Below are 27,835 nucleotides of genomic sequence, written 5' to 3' on the forward strand. Positions count from 1 at the left end.
TTTTGTCTTTTTACCTGACTCTCTCATAAATGAGGTCACCTCTCATTTTCTAACTCGAGATTGTAGACCCATTCTATTCTATTCTTCCTCTGAAGATAGCCTGTGCATTCCAGGACTGCACCTAGTGAACCTTTGTCACCGCCCCTCTCTTGCAAATGTACCCTTCAGATATTAAGACCAAAACTACTCCGAATGTCATCTCCTCAAGCTGTATATAATTTAAAGAAAGATTTCTGCTATGTTATATTACAGTCCTCACCTTGGGTGAAGAAACCCACTTTTTGGGGATAGAAGAGACTGACTAGATTTAGTAGATGTTTTTATGTCAGCGTGAAATGCTTTGGACTGCGAGCATGAATTTGGTGGGCTGAATGGTCTCCACCTGTGTCCTTTATTCTAAGATACATTCATTTTTTTGGTGAAACTAGTACGATAAATTTAATTTTAATTTTAAAAATTAAGCATTCCTGCATGAGTACAGAGTGAGAGCAAGAGAAATTTGAGTATTGTTGACATGGTTTTGGTGCACAGAGTAAATATAGCAGCATTTCAGGGTAAGATGGATAAACTCTAGAGACGGAAACAAGGACAGGACAGAGCAGGCAATAAACATTGAGACTGTTAAACATCAAATTATCAATATTAGAACTAAAGCTGTCCAGGAAGTTGGCATTTGGGGTGGCGGTGGTGCCATTTTTAACACCTGCATCTAAAATTTATTAAAATAGTAATTTACAGTTGGACTGGTCTCCTTGCTATTTGTAATGGGAATGCTGTTTGCTGTTTGACTTTCAGTGCTGTGCAGTTGGGAACAGAGATGCTGGAGCTTGATTGTCACATGACCAAAGATGGCCAAGTGGTTGTGTCACATGATGACAATTTGAAAAGAACCACCGGGATGGATGTGGACATAGCTGACCTCACATTCTCAGTAAGTGACAAACTTTTGAAAGCTATTTTAAGTAGCTCTTATATTTTCCTTAAATTGGTTTTGTCACTTTGCAGTGCTTGGCACATAATTTCATTTGACTTACCAGCATCTTTGTCATGTATGGTGAATTGTCTTTCATTAAATGTCATAAGCCATATTGTGCACAGCAAGGTTGCAGGAATAATAATGAGAGCGCAGATCTGCATTGGCTGAGGAAGAAATATAGGATAGCATGCATGGAGAACCTTTTTGGCTCTTGGCTGAACAGTAGCAGGGCATCTCTCTGATCCCCGTGAGTAAAAGGCATAGGCAGCATTATATAATGTTGCAATGATGCTGCCCCTTCCTCAGTGCTGCCGATCCCTGAGCGCTGTCCCTCTGATGGCATGATGCCGGCAGTCCAGTTTTCTCAGTGCAGCACTGCTTCAGTACTGACCCTCCAATATTGCCTTGTGGCAGTCCCCCAGTGCTGACCTTCCAACAGTATAGTGTATGTGGTTGTACACTGGCATGTATTACCTGCTCATGTTCTGGAGTGAGTCTAGAACCCCACATTCTGATTCCGTGATGATTACTGAGCTGATGCAGGGTGTCTGTGGCTGTCCAGTGCTGTGAAACACTTGCACAACAGAAAAAAAAGCAAGCTAAATGCCAAGTTTCTCCAGATAGAATTCACACCTGTAATAATGGTCTGATGTACACTTTGTTGTGATTGGAATTTATAAAAACCCCAGTCCCCCAGCTGCTGCTCAATGTCCTATTGAACTATTGTATAATGTTTAATTATCAAACCGTACATTCTTGAGTAAAGGTCAGCCAATCTGGCAGCATCTGAACAGAAATGAAAGTTAACAGTGACCCTTTCTCAGATGCTGCCAGGCCTGCTGAGTTCTTTCAGCAACTTCTGAATTTTTTGTTTTTAAAAGTTCTCAATGTGTGCTATCCTATATTTCTTTGTCAACCAATGCAGGTCTGCTCTCTCATGTATTGTTCCTGCAATCTTAGTGTGCATCTGCAGTTCTTTCAGTTTTTTATTCTTGTGTAAAGGTTTGGGTTAAGATTTCAACATTTGGAAAACATCAGTGCAACAGGTACAAATGGCCATAAGTTCAAAGCTGCAAAGGGCAAGTTCAGGATAGGCACAGAGGAAGATTATCAGCTGGGTAAGTGCCAAGATGGGAGGGTTGAGACAAGGAGACAGACTTAATCTGTCTGACTCAGTCTGTTCTGTCATATTGATTCCTGACAACAGTCTGAAATAGCTGAAATTCTTGGAATGACAATTTGGGTTGGATAATATCCAAGTGTTTCCTGACTGCAGTCACCAGCCAAGTCTTATAGCATGTTAGTATGTTTGAAGGTCCAAGCCCCACTTCAGGAGTTGAGCTCCTAACCCACAGCTGACTCTAGTCTTAGTGCAGAACTAGGGGAGTGCTGTCAGGGGACTGCAGGTGAGAAGGGAGGACCCCCTCTGTTTGCACAAAAGAAGGACTTTGCATTTCTGTAGCAACTTGCACAACCCTTGGACAACTCAAGTGTTCAAAAGTTCATGAAGAACAATCTGATAGCGAAGCAGCAGTGTTCCCAATCCTGGCTAGATTAACTTCAGAACATTCCATTTTGTGACTTAGAACCTCTTTCCTGTTATCATCTACTTGATCAGTCATCTTGTGTGAATTTCTTTTTTAGAAAAGGCAGTCACAACCCCTGGAATCCTTTAATGCTGCAGGAACAGCTTTATTTATCAAATGTTTATTAGATGAGCCCGGACTAGATTGTACCCAAGGGCGTATTTTGCTTCCTGAGTCATTTGGGTGACCCTGGGTCAATCAGATGGGTTGCAGTCCAAGAGGACATTAAATTTGTGAAGGACAAGATCAGACGGATTGTTGAGCTACCAATGCCTAAAGCAATCCATCTAATTTATGGTCTTAATTGAAGCCAGTTGAGGTCATATGAAAGCTTTAAAACCTATTGACAGCTGTGGTTGTAAGGTACAGAACAGATATGCGGTAGGAGGAATGATTGCTTCTTGTTCCAGAGTTTCTCTAGGATCTTTTGTCTACCCTTGTCCGCCCTTCTGCAAAAGAATTAACTTTGCATTGAGTGAGTCACTTTGTGTTTGTACTTTGAACTTGTCTTTTGCGCAGTTGTGACTCCTGTAACTGTTGACTTGCATTTTTGGAGCGAGAAAGTGTTTGAGGTATCAAGTGCGTACTCCATGTCAAGGCTGAAATAATCAATGTACACATGTAATGTTTTCTCTTTTTTTTTTTCTCTCCTTTCCCTGCCTGCTGCCAACCTGTCTTAGGAGCTCCCACCTTACCATTGCAGGCTGCATGTCTCTTTCAAGAAAGGTGAGAAGATCCACAAATTGCTTGAGCTAGTGAAGTGGCCTAAGGATGTAGTGTCGCTGGAAAGCAATCGTTCTCTAGTTCTCCAACCCTGTCCCCACTATGTGCTCACATGGGCAGCTTGTGCCATCTCACCTAATGCTGAAACCATTTTGGCTGAGAATCTCTGCTGTAATGTTCTATGCAGTAATATTAGCTAATCTCAGCAGTAAGAATGTAAGAATTCTGTGTGACATGAGAGAGTGTGTGTACTTTGAGGTACAGCACCAACATTGTGACCTATGGATAGTTGAATTGTATTCCAGTAGATTTCAGCATGTGAACTTCAATTTAAACTGTCCCATTGTGTCATTGGTTTCCTAATGAATCATTTCTTCTTATAATTAGTCAATAATAGTGACTAAAGTACCCACAAGCCCCTCTGCTTCAGAAAGTCCTCAGTCTTTTAGGTGGTGTTCAGCTGAATATGTATAAGCAGTGGGATGGAGTTCAGTGGGAGAGCAGTAGGTGGATTTTGCATATAGGGTTTAGCTGTGTCAATTTCCACCCAGTTTCCTTTTTTGAAAGTATTGATGCCCAAAGATATTATTCATATCAACTTTGCCCTGTGGTTAGCAAAATCTCCCACTTGCCATTTTCTGGGTAAAACAATTTCTCTTGAATTTCCTGTTGAGTGTAATAGTGATTTCCTGTGATAAGAGAGAGGAATGTCAAGTAATCAGAACAACTGTGATCATCTTGAATGACTGGGCAAGCTCAACAAATTGAATGGACTGGCCCACTCCCAATTAATTGTTCACATATTTGGAAGATAAACTCAGTCAAAAAGGTGAGTTTAAGGGAGTGACTTCAATGGTATGGAAGAGCACCTTAAGGTAATTCCAGAGTTTGGGACCCAGGCAGTTGAAGACAAGGCCACTAATGGAGGAGCAAAGGATATGGGGTGATGTGATATACAAAAGACCAGGTTAGGACTGATATTGAAGGGAGTGGGAATGTGTGTTTGTGGAAGAGAAGTGGAGATTGGTTTCAAGGTGCTGTGCCTCTGTTGGGGAAGGCACTGTGATGTGCAGAAATCTGAATGTCACAAGCAGAAAAATCAGTTCCAAGCCCATTCTGCCAGATTGCATACCTTGGTAACTCTGACCTGTAGGCACTATGGTGCAGTCTGTCTTTGTGCAACCGGTCCAGTGCTACCATTTATCCTGCAACTGATTGTTGGTCCTTTTGTTTTAGATTGCTTCTGTGTGGGAGGAGAGGACAGAAAGATCCCTCTCCTGCGGGAAGTACTTGAAGCCTTTCCAAAGATTCCCATCAACATTGACATCAAGGTCAACAATGATGCACTCATTGAAAAGGTAGCAAAAAGGAGAAAAATAAATTTAAGATATAAAATGAAGAAATATTCACAAACACCCAGTCGTGCAAACAGTCTCTGGAGGGACAGCAACAGGCTCACATTTTAAGGTTGATGACCAATATCAGAATTGTTCCTGACATGATTATCCTATTCTGGAGCATTAACTCTTTCACAGACACACTCTGATCTGAGGTTTCCAGCATGGATTCAGTGAATTCAGCCCATTTTTGCAAGAACTGTTCAATCTTCTCTTATAGCCCAAACTTTGGCCCAGAAATGTTCTCTTTAGTTAACAATCTCCAGTATCCCACAGTACAGATGACCTTGCTGTAGTGGTAATGTCACTGAACTTGTGAACCAAATGCCCAGGCTAATGCTTTGGGGTCATGGGTTCAAATCTCACAATGACAGCTGGTTAAAATTAGAATAAAAACTAGGAATGGTGACCATGAAATTAGGGTTGAGTATTGTTAGACAATCAACTGATGTTCTCTTGTCCTTTAAATGAAAGAAAATCTGCTGTCCTTATCTGGTCTGGCCTACTGTGATTCAGATCCACATTAATGTGGTTGACTCTTAACTGTCTTCTGAAATGGCTGAGCAAGCCAAAATATTCAAGGGTAATGAGGGGTGGGCAACAAATGATCAGCTCGTGTCCACAACTCGAGAGAATAAAGAGAAAAGCCCAGCGATAGGCACAACAACCAATGATGGCTCCATCAAACTGGATGGTGCACAAGATGCCTGTAGGTGAGAGTCTGAAGGTGATCATGGAAATGAGGAGTAAGGTCATGGCAACATCAATGCCATTAAAGGATCATCACAAAGTGTGATTTCATTTTTGATGTTTAACAGTGTTGATGGCACAAAGTAGAAAGCTGTGTAATGAAACTGCTTAATGTTTCTGGGTTTTCTGAATGTCCTAACTTCTCCAGATTTGGTGTGTCTGTCTGGCAGGTATCTGATTTGGTGAAGGAGTTTAATCGACAGGACATCACTGTCTGGGGCAACACCAGTGACAATATTGTGAAGAAATGTTACAAGACGGTAAGTTTTACTGCAATATGGGAGATACACCAAGAGATCCAATAGGGAATTCAGAAGAAATCTCTTTAACCAGAGTGGTAAAAGTGTTAAAGTTTAGCCCCACTAAACTAGGCTACCAATGGATATTAAAGATTCACTACACTGTTGGAAGAATAAGTTGTCCTCCTGGTTGTTTGCTAATATATCTACCCTTCGATGCTAAGGGGTATGAATTAATTAATCTTTCATATCAAAGATGGTTTGCATAGAAACAGCCATGTTGTTTGTACAACAGTGGCTGCATGGCCAAATGTAGAATTTTTTTTCATGGCATATGACTGGGCCAACATATACTGTCTATTACTAGTTGCCCTTGAGATGCTGGTGAGCTGCCATCTTTAACTGCTGCAGTTAATATGCTGTAGGTTGACCTACAATATCTTTGGGGAGGGAATTCCAGGACTTTGATCCAGAGACAGTGAAGGAATAGCAATACGTTTCCAAGTCAGGATGGTGAATGGCTTGGGGAGGAACTTGCACTTGGTGGTGTTCCCATGTAACTGCTGCTCTTCCCCTTCTAGATGGAAGTGAGTGAGAGCTTGGAAGATGCTGTCTAAGAGGTCTTGGTCGAATTTCTGACATTGAATATTTCTTAATGTAGAGGTAGATAGAATATTGCTGGGCAGAAGAGAATCAAAAGCTATCAGGAGTAGCTAGGAATGTGTGGAATTTAAAACACAAACTGTTGATTTTATTGAATGGCAAAGCAGGATTGAAGGATAGAATGCCTATCTTCTCCTAATTTGTATGTTCATACAGGCAAAGACTGGCTGTGCTATTTACAACAAGCTTTGTAACTTGTCAATCCTTGTCTAAAGGACTTTCTCTTTCTTTCCTTGACAGAATCCGAACATTCCAATCTTGTTCAGTCTGCAGCGAGTGCTTCTTATACTGGGGTTGTTTTACACGGGGCTCCTGCCTTTCTTCCCAATTCGGGAGCAGTTCCTGGAGATACCCATGCCCTCCATTATGCTGAAGTAAGTGAACTCTTCTGCCGTCTGCAATGTCATTGTGTAGATTACAGTTGCCATAATAACACCGTTGGGTGGATTGGCATTTTAAGGGTGAATAAACAGGGTGGAGCAGATTGGCATTGTCATGGCAGATCCATTGGAAGGATTGGTAGTGTCGTGGATGGTGAATTGATACCTTTTATATTGGTGGCAGGGCTAATTCTTGTCGTGCCCTCTGTTTGCTTTACTCCCATTAGATGTCATTAACACCCCACCACCACCCCCACACTTGCACTATGGGTTTGCATGGGTGCTTTCCACATTAATGTAAGCTGTGGACTAGATAAGCCACCTGTTCAGCCTTCAGGTATCTGGCATCATTGTATAATCCTATTGATACCCCACATCCCAACGACAGCAGGCATGATGGACAGTGCCGTGGATTGCAATCCTGCTTGAATTTTGCCACCCTGTCAGCATTTTTGGAGTTCTTCATGGCACTTCACTAAACCCACTAACCCCATTTCTCCTTTAGTCTATCTCCCAGAACATCAGCTTTGTAACAGGTATGTCCATAAAGCGGAATTTAGAGAATAAGGAACATAGAAACAGAAATATGCTATTCAGCTCTTCAAGTCTGCTTTGCCATTTTATTTTACTTGCCATTGTTTCATCTCAATTGGTACTATGACCAAGCAAAACTCTAGTAACAAAAGCAAAATGCTGCAATTGCTGAATCTTTGAAATTGGAAAAAGGTTGAAAAGTGATTGGTATTTTTCTGTAATAAAGATGAGAAAGAGCAAATTGAACAGAAGAGAATGTGATCTTCAGTGATGGTGACCACAACTGCCTCACCTTTACCACAGCCACAGAGAGGAATAGGAACAGACAGTATGGGAAGATATTTAATTGGGGGAGGGGAAATTATACTCCTATTAGACTGGAGCTGTGGAGTATAAATTGGAACAATTGTTCTACGGGAAATGCACAATAGAATTGTGAATGCTGTTTAAGGAGCACTTGAGTGTTGGATAACTTTGTCCCACTGAGACAGGCAAGGAATGGTAAGGTGAAGGAGCTTTTTATGACGAGAAGGGGAGCTTCTCGTCAGGAGGGAGGAAGAAGCTCACTTAAGGTTGAGGAAGCAAGGAGCTTGCACAGCTTTAGAGGATTACAAGATAACTAGGAAAGAATTCAAAAATTGACTGAGGAGAGATGGGAGGGGACATGGAAAAGCGAGAAGGATTAGGGAAAACCCTAAGGCATTCTATACTTGCGTGAAAAATCAGAAAATGATCAGAGAGAGGGAGGGTAGGGACGATGAGGGATGGTGGAGGAAACTTGTGCTTGGAGTCTGAAGAGGTAGGGAAGGCCCTAATTGAGTGTTTTGCTATGGTATTCGTTAGAGAGAGAGAGAAACCTTATTGATAGTGAGAACACAGTGGACCAGGTTAATAGGTTTGAACAGATTGATATTAAGAAAGTGGATGTGCTGGAAATTCTGGTAAGCATAAAGATAGATAAGTCCTCGGGGCCGGACCAGATATATCCAAGGTTACTACGGGAAGCAAGGAATGAGATTTGTGCACCTCTGGTGATTTTTGCATCCTAATTCTCTACAGGGGTAGTACTGGATGATTGGAGGGAGGCGAATAGGGAAATCCCAGGGAATTACAGACCAGTCAATCTTACTTCTGTGATAAGCAAGATACTGAAAAATATTCTGAGACAGGATTTATGACTATTTGGAAAAACATAGTTTGATTAAAGATAGTCAGCATGGCTTTGTAAGGGGCAGATCATGCCCACAAGCCTTGTTGAGTTCTTTGAGGCTGTGATGAGACAAATTGTTGAAGGCTGGGTCATGGATGTGGTGTATATGGTTTCCAATAAAGCACTTGATCATGTTCCCCCTGGTAGGCTCACTCAAAGTTAGGAGGTATGGGATACAGAGAAATTTGGCATCTGGATACACAATTGGCTGGCCAGAAGAAGACCGTGAGTAGTAGTGGATAGAAAGTATTCTGCCTGGAGGTCGGTGACCAGTGGTGTCCCACAGGGATCTGCTTTCGTTCTTTGTAGTTTTTATAAATGACTTGGACGAAGTGGAAGGGTGGGTTAGTAAGTTTGCTGATAACAAAGGGCGGTGGTATTATAGATCATGTTGCAGACTACAACAAGACATTAACAAGATGCAGAGCTGGGCTGAGAAGTTGCAGATGTAAGTCAACCTGGACAAATGCAAAGTGATTTATTTTGAAAGGTAACATTTAAATGCTGAATACTGGTTTCAAGACCGGATTCTTGGCAGTGTAGAGGAATAGTGGGACCTTGGGGATCCACATATACAGATTCCTCAAAGTTGCCACCCAAGTTGATAGGGTTGTTAAGAAGATGTATGGTGTTTAACAGGGGGATTGAGTTTAAGAGCCATGAGATTTTGCTGCAGCTCTAAAGCGCTGGTTAGACCACACTTGGAATATTGTGTCCAGTTCTGGTCGCCTCATTATAGGAAGGATGTAGATACTTTAGAGAGGGCACAGAGGAGATTTACCGGGACGCCTCCTGGATTGGAGGGCTTGTCTTGCGGAGAGGTTGAGTGAGCTAGGGCTTTTCACACTGGAGAGAAAAAGCAAGAGAGATGACTTGATAGAGGTGTACAAGGTACTGAGAGGCATAAAAAGTGTAGATAGCCAGAGACATTTCCCCAGAGCAGAAATGGCTGTCACAAGGGGTCATAATTTTAAAGTGATTAGTGGAAGGTAGAGGGGAGATGTCAGAGGTAGGCTCTTTATGCAGAGTGTGATGGGTGCGTGGAATGCACTGCCAGGGGTGGTGGTAGAGTCAGACATTTAAGCGACTGCTGGACAAGCAAATGGATAGCAGAAATTGAAGGGTATGTAGGTGTCGGAGAAATTGTTAGGTTGATCTTCGATTTAAGATAAATGCTCAGCACAACATAGTGGGCTGAAGGGCCTGTACTCTGCTGTACTGTTCTGTGTTCTGTCACAAAACTAAAGGGAGAGGTAAAGATTGTAGGGAAGGGATTTAGATCCGTAAGTATGTGTTAATTGCAGAACATGAGTCAGTTCTATTAAAAGCAAACTGAGAAACCAATCAAGAAATGGAGAGGTGTGGTGGTATAGAGATATGAGGAGAGGAGACAGAGGATACAGGTTAGAGTTTTCAGAGTTCATGCTCTGAAGTTATTGAACCTGATGTTGAGCCTCAGGCTGCAAAGTGCCTAAACGAAAAGCGAGGACTGCTTCTAAAGTGGCTTTGGGCTTCATTGGAAAACAAGCAGACCACCAACAGAAGTGAGTATGGGAGCAAGGAGTGGCTCATTCTTGTCAACAGAGCAGAGATATCCTGCAAAGCAGTCATCCCACCTGCACTCAGTCTCATTTACAAAGTCTAGTAATCTTGGGTCTTGGTGAATTTGTGTCAGGAGTGTAGTGCTGACAAAGCACAGCAGGTCAGGCAGCATCTGAGGAACAAGTGAATTGACATTTCGGGCATATTCCTGATGAAAGGCTTGTGCCCAAAATGTCGATTCTCCTGTTCGGATGCTGCCTAACCTATGCTTTTCCAGCACTACACTCTAGACTCTGATCTCCAGCAGCCCTCACTTTTTCTCCTTGGAGAATTTCACTTGACCCCGCTAGCTTCCACAGCTTTTTGGGTCACGTATTTCTAATGCAACCCTCTGTGTGAGACACTGCTGTCTGATTTCACACCCACATGGCCAATATTACATAGCCTAAAATTTAACTTTCAGAAGTTTGAACATCACATTCTTTTTCCTAAGGTTTAATGCTTTGATCTTCAGTTTGTGTAACCGCCTCACCCTATCCTATCTAACAGACTCCAATCTGCACCATTTCACCAGGTGTTTTAGCTGCTCTCTCCAGAGATGGGCCACATTTGGAAAGGTCTATAATTCTGCCACTTGGTGTTTTCAGTGTTGGAAGTGTCACAAGTCCCTGTTACAGGTGATGCAGGCAAGGCATTAACAGGAAATTAATGCTACATTTCCCACCCCACCAAATGTATTTTTGCTTCATATCCAGGTTAAAAGATTCAAAGAAGATCTCAAGGATTTACCGGTTTATGATTTGGCTCGCTGACACGTGAGTTCTTGCAATGGAATGGACACTGAGTTGCTTGTTCCTCTATTTGTCTGTCCCATCCTCATCCCTATCCTTCACTCTTTCTGTTTCTCTTTTCCCCCCTCTCTGGATACAAAGACATCAAGGTACTGGGAATGGTAGGAAAAGAGCGAGATGATCGGCTGTGATCTTTCTGAATGACAGTAGGGTCAATGGGCCGAATGCTGTCTTCTCGCACTTATTTCCTTTGTTCCCATCTATTTCACTCTCCGTCTCTCCGTCTTGCTGCTATACTCTGTGTCCCCCCTCCTATGGGGAAATGAACTTCTCAATTTCCCTGTGACGACAGGCTGGGGAAATTGGGGAAACTCAGCTTTTTGGGGAATGTGGGTTGCCTCAGTCTTGCATTCACGTAGCAAGTTCTTGAGGTCTGCAGAGAGGCATGTTGACCCTTAATGGAGTTGGAGGGACAGGGCATCCTCACATGAGCTTAGGTATTACATGGGCCTGTGCTATGGCTGGGAGACAGTGAGGCAGCTCCTTTAGTTCAGCCAGAGTACCAGGGTAAAGTGAAGCTGTGTCCCCAATAGCTCAGTTCTCTGGTCTTTGTGAAAACTCTTGAACCGCTGTGCAAGAGTAAATTCAGCTTTGTTGGGAATGTGAATCCCAAAGTTAATTGTGGTATTTCTCATTTCCACTCAGTTTGCTAATGAGGACATCGCTGTTTGAGCATCTGAAAGCACGAGGCATTCAGGTAAAACGTGCACTTTTATTGTGTGATGCCTGTGTGACTTCAACATCTGAGATCCTTGTGGAAGAAGACGTTTGTTTGTTTGTCCTCCAGTTGTAAAAGAAACCCAAGGCATTTCTTTCTTATCAGGACACTATTTACACTGAGGCATGAGAGGATTTGATAACTAAACCATCCCACATTATACTTAAGCAGAAAGACCTTAGACTGTGGTCTTTCCCCACTGGGCCTCAGCAGCAGTTGCCCTAAGCTTTAGTGCATCCCTCAGTACAAAGTCCTTGACCTTGGAATGTGCCAGTATGCAACACTGTCAAGGCCAACAAATTTTGGGCAGGCCAAAGGGCATCTTTCACCAGGTTCATGGTCCTTCAGGCAGAGTGATGTTCATCATGGTATGTGTCTCGGGGAGCCATAGAGCCATATGTACAAAACTCCGGTTTGGAAGAATAATGTCCTTTCCAAGGTTTACGCATCTTTGTTTGAGAGAGCATCCAATATTTCCTTTGTTTTCCAGTCTTCTTTCAGCAGTTAGAGATGTACAGCATGGAACACACCCTTTGATCCAACCCGTCCATGTCGACCAGATATCCCAACACAATCTAGTCCCACCTGCCAACACCTGGCCCATATCCCTCCAAACCCTCCTTATTCATATACCCATCCAATTGCCTCTTACATGTTGCAGTTGTACCAGCCTGCACCACTTCCTCTGGCAGCTCATTCCATACTCGTACCACCCTCTGTGTGGAAAAAGTTGCCCCATATGTCTCTCTTTTTTAATGTCTTCACCCCCCCCCCCCCCCCCACAACACCCTTCCTGTCCTAAGCCTAACCCCTCAGCCTCCAGCACTCCAGGGAAAACAGCCCCAGCCTGTTCAGCCTCTCCCTGTAGCTCAGATCCTCCAACCCTGGCAATATCCTAGTAAATCTTTTCTGAACCCTTTCAAGTTTCACAACATCTTTCCGATAGGAAGGAGACCAGAATTGCACACAATATTCCAACCGTGGTCTAACCAATGTCCTGTACAGCTGCAACATGACCTCCCAACTCCTGTACTCAATATTCTGACCAATAAAGGAAAGCATACCAAACATCATCTTCACTATCCTATCTACCTGCAACTCCACTTTCAAAGAGCTATGAACCTGCACTCCAAGGTCTCTTTGTTCAGCAACACTCCCTAGGACCTTACCATTAAGTGTAAAAGTCCTGCTAAGATTTGCTTTCCCAAAATGCAGCAACTCACATTTATCTGAATTAAACTCCATCTGCCACTTCTCAGCGCATTGGCCCATCTGGTCCAGATCCTGTTGTAATTTGAGGTAACCCTCTTTGCTGTCCACTACACCTCCAATTTTGGTATAATCTGCAAACTTACTAACTGTACCTCTTATGCTCGCATCCAAATCATTTATGTAAATGACAAAAGGTAGAGGACCCAGCACCGATCCTTGTGGCACTCCACTGGTCACAGGCCTCCAGTCTGAAAAACAACCCTCCACCACCACCCTCTGTCTTCTACCTTTGAGCCAGTTCTGTATCCAAATGGCTAGTTCTCCCTGTATTCCATGAGATCTAACCTTGCTAATCAGTGTCCCATGGGGAACGTTGTCGAACACCTTACTGAAGTCCATATAGATCACATCTATTGCTCTGCCCGCATCAATACTCTTTGTTACTTCCTCAAAAAAACTCAATCAAGTTTGTGTGACATGATTTCCCACACACAAAGCCATGTTGACTATCCCTGATCAGTCCTTGCCTTTCCAAATATATGTACGTCCTGTCCCTCAGGATTCCCTCCAAAAATTTGCCAATCACCGACATCAGGCTTACTGGCCTATAGTTCCCTGGTTTGTCCTTACCACCCTTCTTAAATAGTGGCACCACATTAGCCAACCTCCAGTCTTCCAGCACCTCACCTGTGACTATCGATGATACAAATATCTCAGCAAGAGACCCAGCAATCACTTCTCTAGCTTCCCACAGAGTTCTCTGGTGCACCTGATCAGGTCCTGGGGATTTATCCACCTTTACGCATTTCAAGACATCTAGCACTTCCTCCTGTGATATGGACATTTTGCAAGATGTCACCATCTATTTCCTTATAGTCTATATCTTCCATATTCTTTTGCATAGTAAATACTGATGCAAGATACTCATTTAGTATCTTCCCCCATTTTCAGTGGCTCCACACAAAGGCCGCCTTGCAGATCTTTGAGAGGCCCTATTTTCTTCCGAGTTACTCTCTTGTTCTTCATGTATTTGTAAAAACCCTTTGGATTCTCCTTAACCCTATTTGCCAAAGCTATCTCATGTCCCCTTTTTGCCCTCCTGATTTCCCTCTTACGTAAACACCTACTTTCTTTATACTCTAAGGATTCACTCGGTCTATCCTGTCTATACCTGACATATGCTTTCTTCTTTTTCTTAACCAAACCCTCAATTTCTTTAGTCATCCAGCATTCCCTATACCTACCAGCCTTTCCTTTCACCTTAACAGGAATATACTTTCTCTGGATTCTCATTATCTCATTTCTGAAGGCTTCCCATTTTCCAGTTGTCCCTTTTTTTCCTGTGAACACCTGTCCCCAATCAGCTTTTGAAAGTTCTTGTCTAATACCGTCAAAATTGGCCTTTCTCCAATTTAGAACTTCGACTTTTAGATCTGGTCTATCCTTTTCCATCACTATTTTAAAACTAATAGAATTATGGTTGCTGGTCCCAAAGTACTCCCCCCACTGACACCTCAGTCACCTGCCCTGCCTTATTTCCTAAGAGTAGATCATGTTTTGCATCTTCTCTCATAGGTACGTCACATACTGAATCAGAAAATTGTCTTATGTACACTTAAATTCCTCTCCATCTAAACCTTTAACACTATGGCAGTCCCAGTTTGTTTGGAAAGTTTAAAGTTAAAATCCCCTACCATAACCACCCTATTATTCTTACAGATAGCTGAGATCTCCTTACAAATTTTGTTTTTTTTAGATTAGATTACTTAGTGTGGAAACAGGCCCTTTGGCCCAACAAGTCCACACCGACCCGCCGAAGCGCAACCCACCCATACCCCTACATCTACCCCTTACCTAACACTACGGGCAATTTAGCATGGTCAATTCACCTGACCTGCACATCTTTGGACTGTGGGAGGAAACCGGAGCACCCGGAGGAAACCCACGCAGACACGGGGAGAACGTGCAAACTCCACACAGTCAGTCGCCTGAGGCGGGAATTGACCCGGGTCTCTGGCGCTGTGAGGCAGCAGTGCTAACAACTGTGCCACCGTGCCGCCCACTCAATTTCTCAATTTCCCTGACTATTAGGGGGTCTATAATACAATCCCAATAAGGTGATCATCCCTTTCTTATTTCTCAGTTCCACCCAAGTAACTTCCCTGGATGTATTTCCAGGAATATCCTCCCTAAGTACAGCTGTAATGCTATTTCTTATCAAAAATGCCACTCCCCCTCCTCTCTTGCCTCACTTTCTATCCTTCCTGGAACATTAAGCCACCAGTCCTGCCCATCCCTGTGCCATGTTTCTGTAATTGCTATGGTATCCCAATCCCATGTTCCTAACCATGCCCTGAGTTCATATGCCTTCCCTGTTAGGCCCCTTGCATTGAAATAAATGCAGTTTAATTTATTAGTCCTACCTTGTCCCTGCCTGCCTTGACTGTTTGACTCACTTCTGTTCTCAACTGTACCAGTCTCAGATTGATCCCTTTCCTCACTATCTCCCTGGGCCCACCCCCACCATACGAGTTTAAATCCTCCCAAGCAGCTCTAGCAAATTTCCTTGCCAGTATATTATTAGTCCCCTTCCAATTTAGTTGCAATCCATCCTTCTTGTACAGGTCACTTCTACCCCAAAAGAGATTCCAGTGTTCCAAAAACGTGAATCCTTCTCCCTACACCAGCTCCTCGGCCAGGTATTCATCTGCTCTATCCTCCTATTCCTGCTCACACTAGCTCGTAGCACTGGGAGTAATCCAGATATTACTACTCAAGGACCTCCTTTGTAAATTTCTGCCTTACTCTCTATTATCTCCCTTCCCATAGTATTGGTCCTAATGGGGACCATGACCTCTTGCTGGCCCCTCTTCCCCTGTGAGAACATTCTGCACCTTCTCTGAGACATCCTTGATCTTGGCACCAGGGAAGCAACACACCATTCTGCTTTTTCGCTGCTGGCCACAAAACCGTCTGTCTGTACCTCCGGACTACAGAATGCCCTAACACAATTGATCTCTTGGAACCAGACGTACCCCTCTTTGCATTGGAGCCAGTCTCAATACCAGAAACTTGGCTGTTTGTGCTACATTTCCCCTGAGAATCCATCACTCCCTACATTTTCCAAAACAGCATACCTGTTTGAAATGGGTATATCCATAAAAGACTCCTACACTAGCTGCCGACCTCTTACCTTTCCTGGAATTAACCCATCAATGTGGCTGTATTTGAGATTATATTCTCCCTTTCTTATAACTGCCATCCATCACATACTGTTGCTGTTGCAAATTCCTCATTGCTTCTAACACTCTCTCCAACCGATCCATTTGATCTGAGAAGATTCGCAAGCAACAGCATTTATGGCAGATGTAATCCGGAATAACCCTTCAACTCTCTTTAAACTCCCACATCTGACAAATACATAGCACTCTACTAAAGGCCATGTTTTGCTCCTTCACAATCTATAGACCCAGAAAATAACACCATCTTATTCTTCTACAAACACTGCCCCAGGTTAAATTAATAGTTATGGCTTATATTTTAAGTTTAATCAAGAGACATGTCTCCAAAAATATATAATCAAGAAAGAACCAACTCTACTCACTACTGCAGACTTTCTGTAGGCCACACTTAAAACAACAATTAACTTATCTGATTCTGTGCTATGAACTTCGCCCAACAGTTTCTCCAAGATCAGTTGTGAATTTCACTGTTTAATTTTCCCAGATGCACTCTGATGTCCAGCGATACATGAATTCAAACAGCAAAGGCAGTGTCTGTTTCTCTGTCCCCTTCCGTCCACCCCCCCCACCCCACTTTTCTGTCCCCCTCCCCCTCCCCCACCATGTGCTTCCTTTGTCTGTTCTTCTCCCTTTTTAAAACTGCTGCTGTTTTGACTTTTTTCCCCAAAGTTCCAAAACAATGCAAAGCACATAAAACAGTAATTGCTGCTCCTGGGGTTTGAGGAAATCACCTCCAGCACCTAAAATACCTCAAAAAGGAGCAGCTGTGAAATTTTTCCCGTCCTCCATCTTAGATTATCCAGAATCATCAAAACCAGAGTTGGTATTTCTAGCAGCTTGCTTGTATTAAGAACACTTTGCCCCTCTTTACTGTATATACTTTGACTTTTTCAACCAATAATGAACTTTCTGCAAATCACACTGATCTCAGTCAAGAGGCAACGAAAGAAATTCTTAATATCAGGATTAGGAAGTCCTCCTAAACCATACTAAAAATCCTCATTTCTCCTATCTTCCATTCACTGGCAGATGGGAATAATTTACATCACCTTACTGGCCCTTATTTCAAAGCTTCCACCTCCGCTCCTAAAAATCCTAAGTTTAATTAAAACTTGCCTGTTTTTGTCATACAGACTCACTGGTTGCGGCATGTAGGTCATTCTGCAGGGCATTGTCCTTCACTTCCAAACCTTAAGCACTACATGCAAGATTTAGAATAAGTTACAGGCTCCCTTGTCTACCCCTAAAAGCAGACACCCCAAAGGCCCATCACTTGAATGCACATCCATCTAACATCCTTAAACTTGTGTTCACAGGGCAGCTACATTCTGAAAACTATAACCAGAAAACTGTATTCTGATGCTCGACAGCACACCCAAATTGCACAGAGTTCAAAGCTTCCTAGACATGTAGCCTCCTAAAATTCCCACATGGCATGAGAACTGCATGTTTCAAACCTTACAGGAGGATTTAACTTCTCAAGTGGGTTAAAGCAAAGATGTAGTTTTTGAGGTTTTAAGGGGAAGGAGGGGATATTGTAAGAAATTCCCAAGCATCTCAGTATCTCTTCAGGGTGCAGTGGGGGCTCAGGCTGAGTGTGTTTTACATTGTTGATGGAGGAGGGGATTACAGGTCATTCTGCTAGAACAGGACAGTTGCATACCCCTGCAAACACTCTCACTATAGAAAACCGCATTATTGGAAAACACAGTAGAAAATTACACTGTAGAAGATTGCTATAGAAAATCACGATACCTGCTCAGTAGAAAATTTGCATTATCCAAGCAACATCCCTGATTCATTACATTATAGCTGATTTGTGTTAACACGACACGCATTACACCAGAATGACCTGTAGTTTGTTGGCCTATAACTTGTTCCCTACCTGTAATCAGCTTCCCTGTTCTTTTCACCTATAGATTTACATATGGGTCTTAAATGATGAACAAGACTTCAAGAGGGCCTTTGATTTGGGAGCGACTGGTGTCATGACAGACTATCCATCCCAGTTGAAGAAGTTTCTGGAACACTATCCTTGCAGAGATCAGTAGGAATGGAGATGGGAAGGGCATGGGTGAAGGTGGGTGACAGAGGGGAAAGAAAACCCTTCAGCTTATAATACCAGCTTTGGCCTGTCAATTCAGTATTTTTGTAATACAAGCACCCACCACGTTCACTGTAGCAATAGCAGAGCAGTTCCCAATCATTCAGGCTTGTTCATTGTCGGTTAACACTAATTTATGGTTGCAGAAAACGTTCATCTTTTAACGTTAATAATTTTGTTTGAAGCATCTACAAGGACTGAGTCTAGTTATTTGAGGGCAACACCCTCCTCCTTGGTCAGGAATATGACACATTTATCTTTTGTTACTGACTCATGTAAGTTTGTATATAAAGCAACCTAATGGATTTATATTATGATATAGTTGAAACCATTGAATCACAGAATCTTACTGCACAGGAGACCATTCAGCCCTGGCTCACAGCGTGAGATTCCATTTAGTCCCAAAACCCAAACTTTTTTGATTATTAATCCTGTTAATTTTTGAAAGTGTTGATTGAAGTCTACTCCCACCACTCATTAAGCATTTGAATTCGGCATTCTGGAAATGTTTAGGCTAGTGACCTGTGGAAAGTCAATTTTTGTCTATGTGCTTAGTGTATGTTCACTGTTGGCCTAAAAGATTTAGGTGGAGAGGGGATTGTGATATATCAACAAAGAATCCGTACCTGGAATATGGCATGATGGTGTGCTGAATGTGGTTGATGTTTTGCATCCTTCTCTCATCAGGATAAGTGCAAAAATGCCAAATTTCAGTTAGTCACAGCTAATTATACCAAAAAGAGAAAAAGGGTGTGGATTTCTTAAGTCAATTCCAGCTGAGGCACCATCCTGGAGGAAGAAAAACATGGGGAACTATAGGCTTTGCAAAAATAAAGGCTCAAGATTACTTTTGTTTGTGAATAATGCAGAGACTGTTTGTTTGTATGAATGTTGGCTGCTTCTGACAAGAGTAAATTAGTCATTTTCTAATTGTCCAAGAGCTTGAGCCTGTAGTTCCCTGTTGCTTCTGCCACAGCAATGCCTTAGTTGATCAGAGCCAGCCTTTCCAACCAATTGGTATTCCATTTCTTTGTAACATAAGCAGTTTTGCTTGTTGGAAATTTGACATTCTTGCATTTGTCCTGAAGACTGCAAGGCAAAAAAGAACTTCACCATGTTCCTCTCTTCAGCAGTATGAGGTGTTAACTGTCTCTTTCTTCAGACAGCAGACCTGTGACACCATCGTTTTCCATTTTTGTTTTCTTAAATACAAGAATCAGTAAGGGGTAGTGATTTTTGTTAGTATTGCAGGATTGAAAGAGGAAGCAGATGGGGATTTCCTACTTTGTATGTGGTTCAGTTTGAAGCTTCAAAATCAGGCCTCAACTACTTCTGACTCTGCTTTTGAGCATTGTGATTTTGGGGAGAGGGGTAGGTGAGGTGGGAGAAGTAAATGCTTCTAGTTTTGAGAAGTTGATTAAGAACAGCATCTCCCTCCAACCAAACTGGGGAGGCGAGATGAATAAGATCTTGCCAGGCTTCAATGAGTAAGTAGACTTGCTCCCATTGAATTAAGTCTGATAGGTCCAAGTCTTAATCACAAGGTAATAAATTATATTCTTTTATGATTTATGAATCTCTCCTTAGTAGTTTGCATCAACAATTTGCTTTTACATAGCACCTTTTGTAACATGTCCCAAGGCTCTTCACAGATGCATAACAAAATGGGAGGCAGAGTCACATTAGAAGATAACAGTGGACAACAAATTGCTCAAATGAAGGATTGTTTGATTTAAAGAATGGCTTGGAGGAAAGGAAGAGAGACCGATGAGTTTAAGGAGGCAATTCCAAAGTTTAGGATCCAGATGACTGCATGCACTGTTGCCAGAGACAAATTGGAAATGTGCAAGAGGTCCGAATTGGAGGAACATAGAGGTCTCAGAGGATCATAGGGTAGCATGAGATTAAACTGATAAGTGAGGGTTATGAAAGCAAGGACAACACTTTTAAAATCAAAACTTTGCTCATCTGGGTGCCAGGATAGGTCAGCAAACTGTGTGGGGATTGGCCAGGATTTGTTTGAATATACAATACAGAGTCAGCGTTATACAGCACATAGAAACCGACTCTTTGATCCAACCAGTCCATGCTGATCATAGTCCCAAACTAAACTAGTCCTACCTGCCTGTGCTTGGTCCATGTCCCTCCAAACCTTTCCTATTCATGAACTTATCCAAATGTCTTTAAAATGTTGTAACTGTACCTGCATCCACCACTTACTCTGGCAATTCATTCCACACACTATGAACTGTTTTTAAAAAAGTTGCCCCATGTGTCCTCCTCTCTCTTTTTAAAACTATGCCCCCTAGTTTTGAACTTCCCCCACCCAAGGGAAAAAGACCCTTGCTAATCCATGCCCTCCTTGATTTTATTAAATCTCAATATGGTCATCCCTCACCCTCCTACACTCAATACTTATATTTATCCAAATTAAAATCCATTTGCCATGCCTCAGCCCTTTGATCCAATTGATCATGATCTCTTTGTAATCTTAGATAACCTTCACTGCACCACACCAATTTTGGTGTCATCTGCAAACTTATTAACTATGCCTCCTATAACCAGGAGAGTACACTCCATTTGAATGCTTTTTGATTTGATATCCTGCCTGTTGCTGTTTTCAAATGTGGACTCTGACTGGGATAGAGTTTACTGGGACAGGGTACCCAGCAATTACCTTTAATCCAAGTGATTCCCTTCAGCTATTTTTTCCATTGTATTGAAGGCCAGTTCACTTTATCTCTCTACCAATTAGTATCAGAGCTGCTGAGTGTCTCCAGAGCTTTGTTTTGGTTTAAGATTTCCAGCATCTGCAGTTCTGTTTTACCTTAACTGACAGGCTTGCTCAGCTATTTTAAGACAGTTAAGAGTTTGGAGTCACATGTAGGCCACGTGGCTTATTACCAGCAGTCCTTGTCATGATCACTGTTCAATTTGCCTTCTGTTCCAGAGTCATGAATTGTACTAAAGCTGCCCTGATGGGATTTGGACCCATGTCTCCTCAGCATGAGCATGGGGCCTCCTGAAATAGTACCATTCTGCCCCATGTATCAAAATTTCATTGAACTGATGAGAACACTTTTAATTTGTGTAATGCAGATGAGAGATCTCCACTCAACCTTTCCAAGGCACAGTGTCTGAGTTCAGATGGCAATGATAGACTGTGCTTTCCTGATGCATTAGAACAGGCACCTCTTCAATTGAAGTGCAGTGTTGGGATTGTTTCAATGTTTTATTGTAGCTTTTTTAAAAAAAATGATTGTATTAACATTTGCTGGTCATCAAATGTTTGGGTTTTATTTTTACTTATTTGTTAAATGTCCTACTTGCTGCTGAAATGGATTCATGGACAAAACGGGGTTTTCCACTGTAATAATTCAACTTGGATGTATTTTGTGTTGGTCTAAACGCTGTGCGTAAGTTAACAATCATTAATGTAATTAAAATGTTGTGATTTATTAGTGTTAATGTTTTTTAAAATCTTTAATATACTTGCCTGTTTTAGTGTCTGTTGTGATTTATTTACAAAGTGCCAAATGTGTGGTACCTTACCCTTGTCTGTCTGGTCCCCTCCTGGAGTTATGCACAGACTCCTACTCTTTGCAGTTGAGACAGTCAAGCCACCACTCATGATATCCAGATTACATTGGTTATAATCAACTAGATGAGAGTAAGAAAGGTTGGCAAACTTAAAACACAAGTTGTGTTTTATCACACCAGTTAACAGGACAGTCTGGATCACGGTTGAGTGTGTGTTGCTGGAAACGCACAGCAGGTCAGGCAGCATCCGAGGAGCAGGAAAAATCAACGTGTCGGGCTGGAGCCCTTCACCAGGAATGAGGCTGGGAGTCTAGGGGGTAGGGCTCCTCAGATGCTGCCTGACATATAGTGCTTTTCCAGCAACACACACTCAACTTGGATCTCCAGCATCTGTAGACCTCACTGTCTCCCAGTCTGGATCAGGCCCTGCTCAGAAATCTGGCTGTATGTCCCCCTCTACCTTCAACTCAGGAAAGCTATGCAAATTGTGTTCATTTTCTGAGGCACATAAGCAGTAGCTGGCATGTTATTTAAAAAACTGGCTAGAGTGCACCAATAATATTTAAATAGTTCTATATAGATTTTTGTTAATACAAACAGGCATTCCCCAGGTTATGATTTGAGTTCCATTTTTGAATACGTTTAGAAGTTGCCTTATACTGCATAGTGTCCAACTTGTGTACAATATAAAATAGCCATTCATATATGTGAAGAAATTTCCACACGTCAGATCGTTAAAATTATCTTGTATCAGTTGTAGGTACAAGCATAAGTTGGACTTGGTAAATTGGGAACCACCTAAAAGATTTAAAATTGTTGATAATCTAAACACCAAAACTGAAACATCACTAATAAACTCATTTTTAGTCATTAATAAAATTATCAGGTTACTGCACAAATACATTCTTCCCTATAGAGAATTCAAACAAATTTAAATCCTAATACAGGGTCCAAATCGGCTGTCATAGAAAGTTGTGCATGTGATTTTTGTCAATGAAAATTATTGCATTCTTTAAGTGGTAGGCAAAGAGTGCAATTTCTCAACTGGGCCCCAAACAAGAAACTCTGGCCCCAAGATATTGTGCCTTTTTGGGGTAGTGCTGTTTATGTATACAGTAACAGCTTTTGGAAGCTGATAATAGTTTAGTGATTGCTGTGTCTCTTTCTCTCTGTATTACCCTTGTTATGCTATAACAGTGCAACTTGTTGGAGTTGAGAAGAATGAGCAATGAACTTAATGAAACATATAAGAACTTGAGACTGGATCATGTGGATAATCACTGGATGTTTCTCTTGTGGTGGAGACTAAAGCGAGGGCCATCGCTTAATATTGAGGTTTCCCTCTCCACTGTTGGGGAAAGTGGACACTGTACCACTAATGCAGTCTTGACACCAACAGTTTTGGGCCCAGTCTTATAGGGAGCTATGTAACAAGGGAAGTAGGTTTTAAACTGAATAGTAGAGGAAAAGGATCAAATTTGTGAAGATCTGGTTAAATCAAAAAGTAGCAATGAAGTAAGAGGTATTGTTACTGGAAATGATAAATGGGAAGGGTTGGTGTATACAAATATAAGATTAAATCAACACATCAGGCTAGAGATTACAAAGAGTAAGAGGATAAAACCCAAGGCCCTGTTTATGAATATACTTCCAATAGTAATTCCCTTTCTATTGTGGTAATACCATCACTAACAAACAGAGCCATCCCTCAACCTTTGCCTATCTACAGGTCGTACCTCCGTCTCATGTACACTTCAATACTGAAGTCACAATCTGTGTCATTATACAGCAATATTTCTATGAAGGTTATGAGACAATATTTTTCATTTCTATGTGCACTGTAGAAATTAATATGCAATGATGAAGGATGATCTAGAGATGATAAAAACAAGAAGTCACTTGTGGGAGTTTGGACAGGCTACCAAAGCATAACAAGATTCGGTGGCATATAAAAGAAATAAGAATAGGAATTGGTGAGGAAGATGATACATTGAAAATTATGGGGAATTTTAATTTCCATATAGATTGGAAAATTCAAATAGACAAAGGTAACCACAATGATACACTGTTTCTGGGACAGTTCCTTAGAGCAGCACATTCTGGAACCAATCAACAAGCAGGGTGGAGCTGGTATTGTGGAACAAGGTTGAATTAATTAATTACCTCAGACATAAAATGCAACCATATTATGGTTGCATTGTACATCTAGTTTGAGACTGAGAGGAATGGATCTAAGATTAGTGGTTTAAAGTTTTAAAAGGGCGTGAAAGCAAAGGTATCAAAAATGAACTGGCAAATTAAGTAAAGGGGTAGGTCAGTAGTGATACAGTAGGAACAGGTTTAGACCATTCAGCTCATTGAGTCTGCCCCACTGTAGCTGATCATCTCAGTGCCATTTTCCTGTACTATTTCTCTTCCACTTAAATATCATTATTGATTTCTATCTTGAATGCACTCAGTAACTGAGCTTCCACAACCCTCTGGGCTGCATAATTACGAAGATTCACCAACCTATGTGTGAAGAAATTCATCCTTATCTCAGTCCTAAAGTTGCCTTGCCTCTTAGCTTGAGATAATGTCCCACGGTTCTAGAATCGTCACCCTAGAGAAATGTCCCATTTACATCTACTGTGTCATACCCTGTTGGAATTTTAAGTTTCAATATTGTAACTTCCCATTCATCAAAATTCCAGAAGATACAGATCCAGTCTCCCAAATCTCTCTCTTCATAAAACAGTCATAGAGGTCTATACCACAGAAAAAGGCATTTTGGTTCATCAAGTCTTAACTGGTCAAGAACAGCCAACTAACTATTCTAATCCCATTTCCCCGAACTTGGCATTACAAATAGGTACATCTAAATACTTCTTAAATGTTATGAGGGTGTCTACCTAAAGAAAAAGCACATAATTACACAAAAATGGGTGATAAGTCAGAAGACTGGACATAAAATAAAGAACAGCAAATCACTGCTAAAATCTAATAAGAGAAAAGTTAAGAGTATGAGAGAAAGCTAGCTAGAAATATAAAAACAGATCATAAGGAAATCTACAGATACTTTACAAAGAAAAGAGTTAACAACATTGCAGTTCTGTCAAAAAGTTGCTGAACTTTAAATGTTAACTCTGACCCCACAGATACTGCCAGACCTGTTGAGTTTTGCCAGCAATCTGTTTTTTGTGACATGACAATTGGTCCTATAGGAAGTAAGTCTTGGACATTAATAATGGAAAATAAGGAAATGGCAGATGAATAGATATTTTGTGTCATTACAGAGCGTACAAGTAACATCCCAGAAATAGTTGTAAACCAGAAATTGAAAGGGAGGGAAGAAATCAGAAACTGTCAATCATCAGGGAAGCAATACTGAGCCAATTGTTGGTGCCCAGGTCCTGATGGATGTCATCCAAGAGTCTTTTTAAAAAAAATAGCTAGGGAGATGGTGCATTAGTTCTAATTTTACAAAATTTCCTAAGTGCAGGGAAGGTTCCATTAGACCAAAAACAGCAAATATACCTCCTTTATTCAAAAATGGAGACAAAGCAGGAAACTGCAGGCCAGCCATAGGAAATATATTTCAATCTATTATTAAAAAGTGTTAATAGCAAGGCATTAAATAAGTTCACAGTAATTGGGTAAAATCAACATGGTTTTGTGAAAGGACAATCACACTTATTCAATTCATTCAAGTTCTTTGTGGAAATAATGTGCTGTGGATAAAGAAAAACCAATGGATGCACTGTACTTATATTTCCAGAACAGAATTGATGAAGTACTACACCAAAAATTATTGTAGAAAATAAAAGCTCATAGTGTAGGAGTGGCATAGAGTCATAGAGATGTACAGCATGGAAACAGGCCCTTCAGTCCAACTTGTCCATGCCTCTAGATATCCCAACTTAATCTAGTCCCATTTACCAGCACTTGGCCCAAATCCCTCTAAACCCTTCCTTTTCATATATCCTTCCAGACTCCTTTTAAATGTTATAATTGTACCAGTCTCCATCACTTCATCTGTACCAGCTCATTCGATACATGCACCACTTCAGTGTGAAAAAGTTGCCCTGTTGGTCCCTTTTATATCTTTCCCCTCTCACCCTAAAGGGAAACAGACCCTTCAGTCCAACTCGTCTATGCCAACCAGATAGCCCAACCTAATCTAATCCCATTTGCCAGCACTTGGCCCATATCCCTCTAAACCTTTCCCATTCATATACCTATGCTAATGCCCTCTAGTTCTGGAACCCCCCCCACCCAGCGAAAATACTTTGTCTATTTATCCTATCCATGCCCCTCATGACTTTATAAACCTCTATGAGGTCACCCCTCAGCCTTTGACACTCCAGGGAAAACAGTCCCAGCCTGTTCAGCTTCTCCCCATAGCTCAAATCCTCCAACCCTAGCAACATCCTTGTATATCTTTTCTGAACCCTTTCAAGTTTCACAACATCCTTCTGATAGGAAGGAAACCAGAATTGCAAGCAATATTCCAAAAGTAGCCTAATCAATGTCCTGTACAGCTGCAACATGACCTCTCAACTCCTATACTCAGTGTTCTGACCAATAAAGGAAAGCATACCAAACACCTGCTTCACTATCCTATCTATCTGCAACTCTACTTTCAAGGAGGTATGAACCTGCATTCCAAGGTCTCTTTGCTGAGCAACACTTCCTAGGACCTTACCATTAAATTTATGAGTCCCGCTAAGGTTTGCTTTCCCAAAATGCAGCACCTCTCATTTATCTAAACTCCATCTGTCACTCCTCAGCCCCTTGGTCCATCAGATCAAGATACCGTTGTAATCTGAGGTAACCTTCTTCGCTGTCCACTACATCTCCAATTTTGGTGTCATCTACAAACTTATTAACTGTACCTCCTATGATCATATCCAAATCCTTGTGGCACTCTACTGGTCACAGGCTTCCAGTCTGAAAGAGAACCCTCCACCACCACCCTCTGCCTTCTACCTTCAAGCCAGTACTGTATTCCATGAGATCTAACCTTGCGAACCAGTCTCCCATGGGGAACCTTGTTGAATGCCTTACTGAAGTCCATATAGATAGTGTGCACAGAGTCATAGAGATGTACAGCATGGAAACAGACCCTTCGGTCCAACCAGTCCATATGACCTCCCAACTCCTGTACTCAATACTCTGACCAATAAAGCATACCAAACGCCTTCTTCACTGTCCTATCTACCTGCGACTCCACTTTCAAGGAGCTATGAATCTGCACTCCAAGGTCTTTGTTCAGCAACACTCCCTAGGACCTTACCATTAAGTGTATAAGTCCCACTGAGATTTGCTTTCCCAAAGTGCATTTGGGAAATTTATCTGAATTAAACTCAATCTGCCACTTCTCAGCCCATTGGCCCATCTGATCAAGATCCTGTTGTAATATGAAATAACCTTCTTCACTGTTCACTACACCTCCAATTTTGGTGTCATCTGCAAACTTACTAACTATACCTGTTATGCTCACATCCAAATCATTTATATAAATGACGAAAAGTAGTGGACCCAGCACCGATCCTTGTGGCACTCCACTGGTCACAGGCCTCCAGTTTGAAAAACAACCCTCCACCACCACCCTCTGACTTCTACCTTTCAGCCAGTTCTGTATTCAAATGGCTAGTTCTCCCTGTACTCCGTGAGATCTAACCTTGCTAACCAGTCTCCCAAGGGGAACCTTGTCGAACACCTTACTGACGAAAGCTGAAATGAAGTCACAAGCAGAGTTCTGGCAGAATCCAAACTGTGCAGACCATTTCTTTGAAGTGCTGATTGATAACACTGTCGATTGGCAAGATGAGAAGATTGGCTAATAGGAAACAGCAAATCAGCAGAAATGAGTCATTTTCTGTTTGGCAGGGTATTATGAGTGGTGTACTATAGGGATCCATGCTGGAATCTCAATTTTTACAATTTATATAAATGATTTGCTTGAAGGGACCAAAGGTATAGTTGCTAAATTTGCTGATCAAACCAATGAATCTAAATTGTAAGGAGGACAAAGGAGGCTACACAGGAATATTGAGAGGTTTACTGAGTCGTCAAAGATCTGTCAAATAGACTATAATGTGAAAAACACTGAAATTGTCCATTTGGGCAGGAAAGTTTTTTAAAAAAGCATACTATATAAATGGTAAGCAATTGCATAGCTTTAAA

The 27,835-nt window shown here is 41.7% G+C and overlaps 1 protein-coding gene across 4 annotated transcripts in view; it reads left to right on the forward strand.

The window, feature by feature from the left end:
• gdpd1 (glycerophosphodiester phosphodiesterase domain containing 1) overlaps window positions 1-21,622 on the forward strand; it is a 55,176-nt gene extending 33,554 nt beyond the window's left edge. For 2 of the 4 annotated variants that reach the window (XM_072590007.1, XM_072590008.1), the window contains exons 4-11: window positions 796-931; window positions 3,243-3,288; window positions 4,522-4,643; window positions 5,603-5,692; window positions 6,575-6,708; window positions 10,756-10,815; window positions 11,497-11,548; window positions 17,943-21,622. In XM_072590007.1, the coding sequence (XP_072446108.1) occupies window positions 796-931; window positions 3,243-3,288; window positions 4,522-4,643; window positions 5,603-5,692; window positions 6,575-6,708; window positions 10,756-10,815; window positions 11,497-11,548; window positions 17,943-18,074 (772 nt within the window). In that variant the 3' untranslated portion in view covers window positions 18,075-21,622. The remainder of the gene's footprint in view (window positions 1-795; window positions 932-3,242; window positions 3,289-4,521; window positions 4,644-5,602; window positions 5,693-6,574; window positions 6,709-10,755; window positions 10,816-11,496; window positions 11,549-17,942) is intronic. The other 2 variants (XM_072590010.1, XM_072590011.1) reach the window with 2 other exon arrangements.
• Window positions 21,623-27,835: the final 6,213 nt, after the last annotated feature.

Source organism: Chiloscyllium punctatum, chromosome 19 (assembly GCF_047496795.1).
Source record: "Chiloscyllium punctatum isolate Juve2018m chromosome 19, sChiPun1.3, whole genome shotgun sequence".
NCBI classification, from domain to species: Eukaryota; Metazoa; Chordata; class Chondrichthyes; order Orectolobiformes; family Hemiscylliidae; genus Chiloscyllium; species Chiloscyllium punctatum.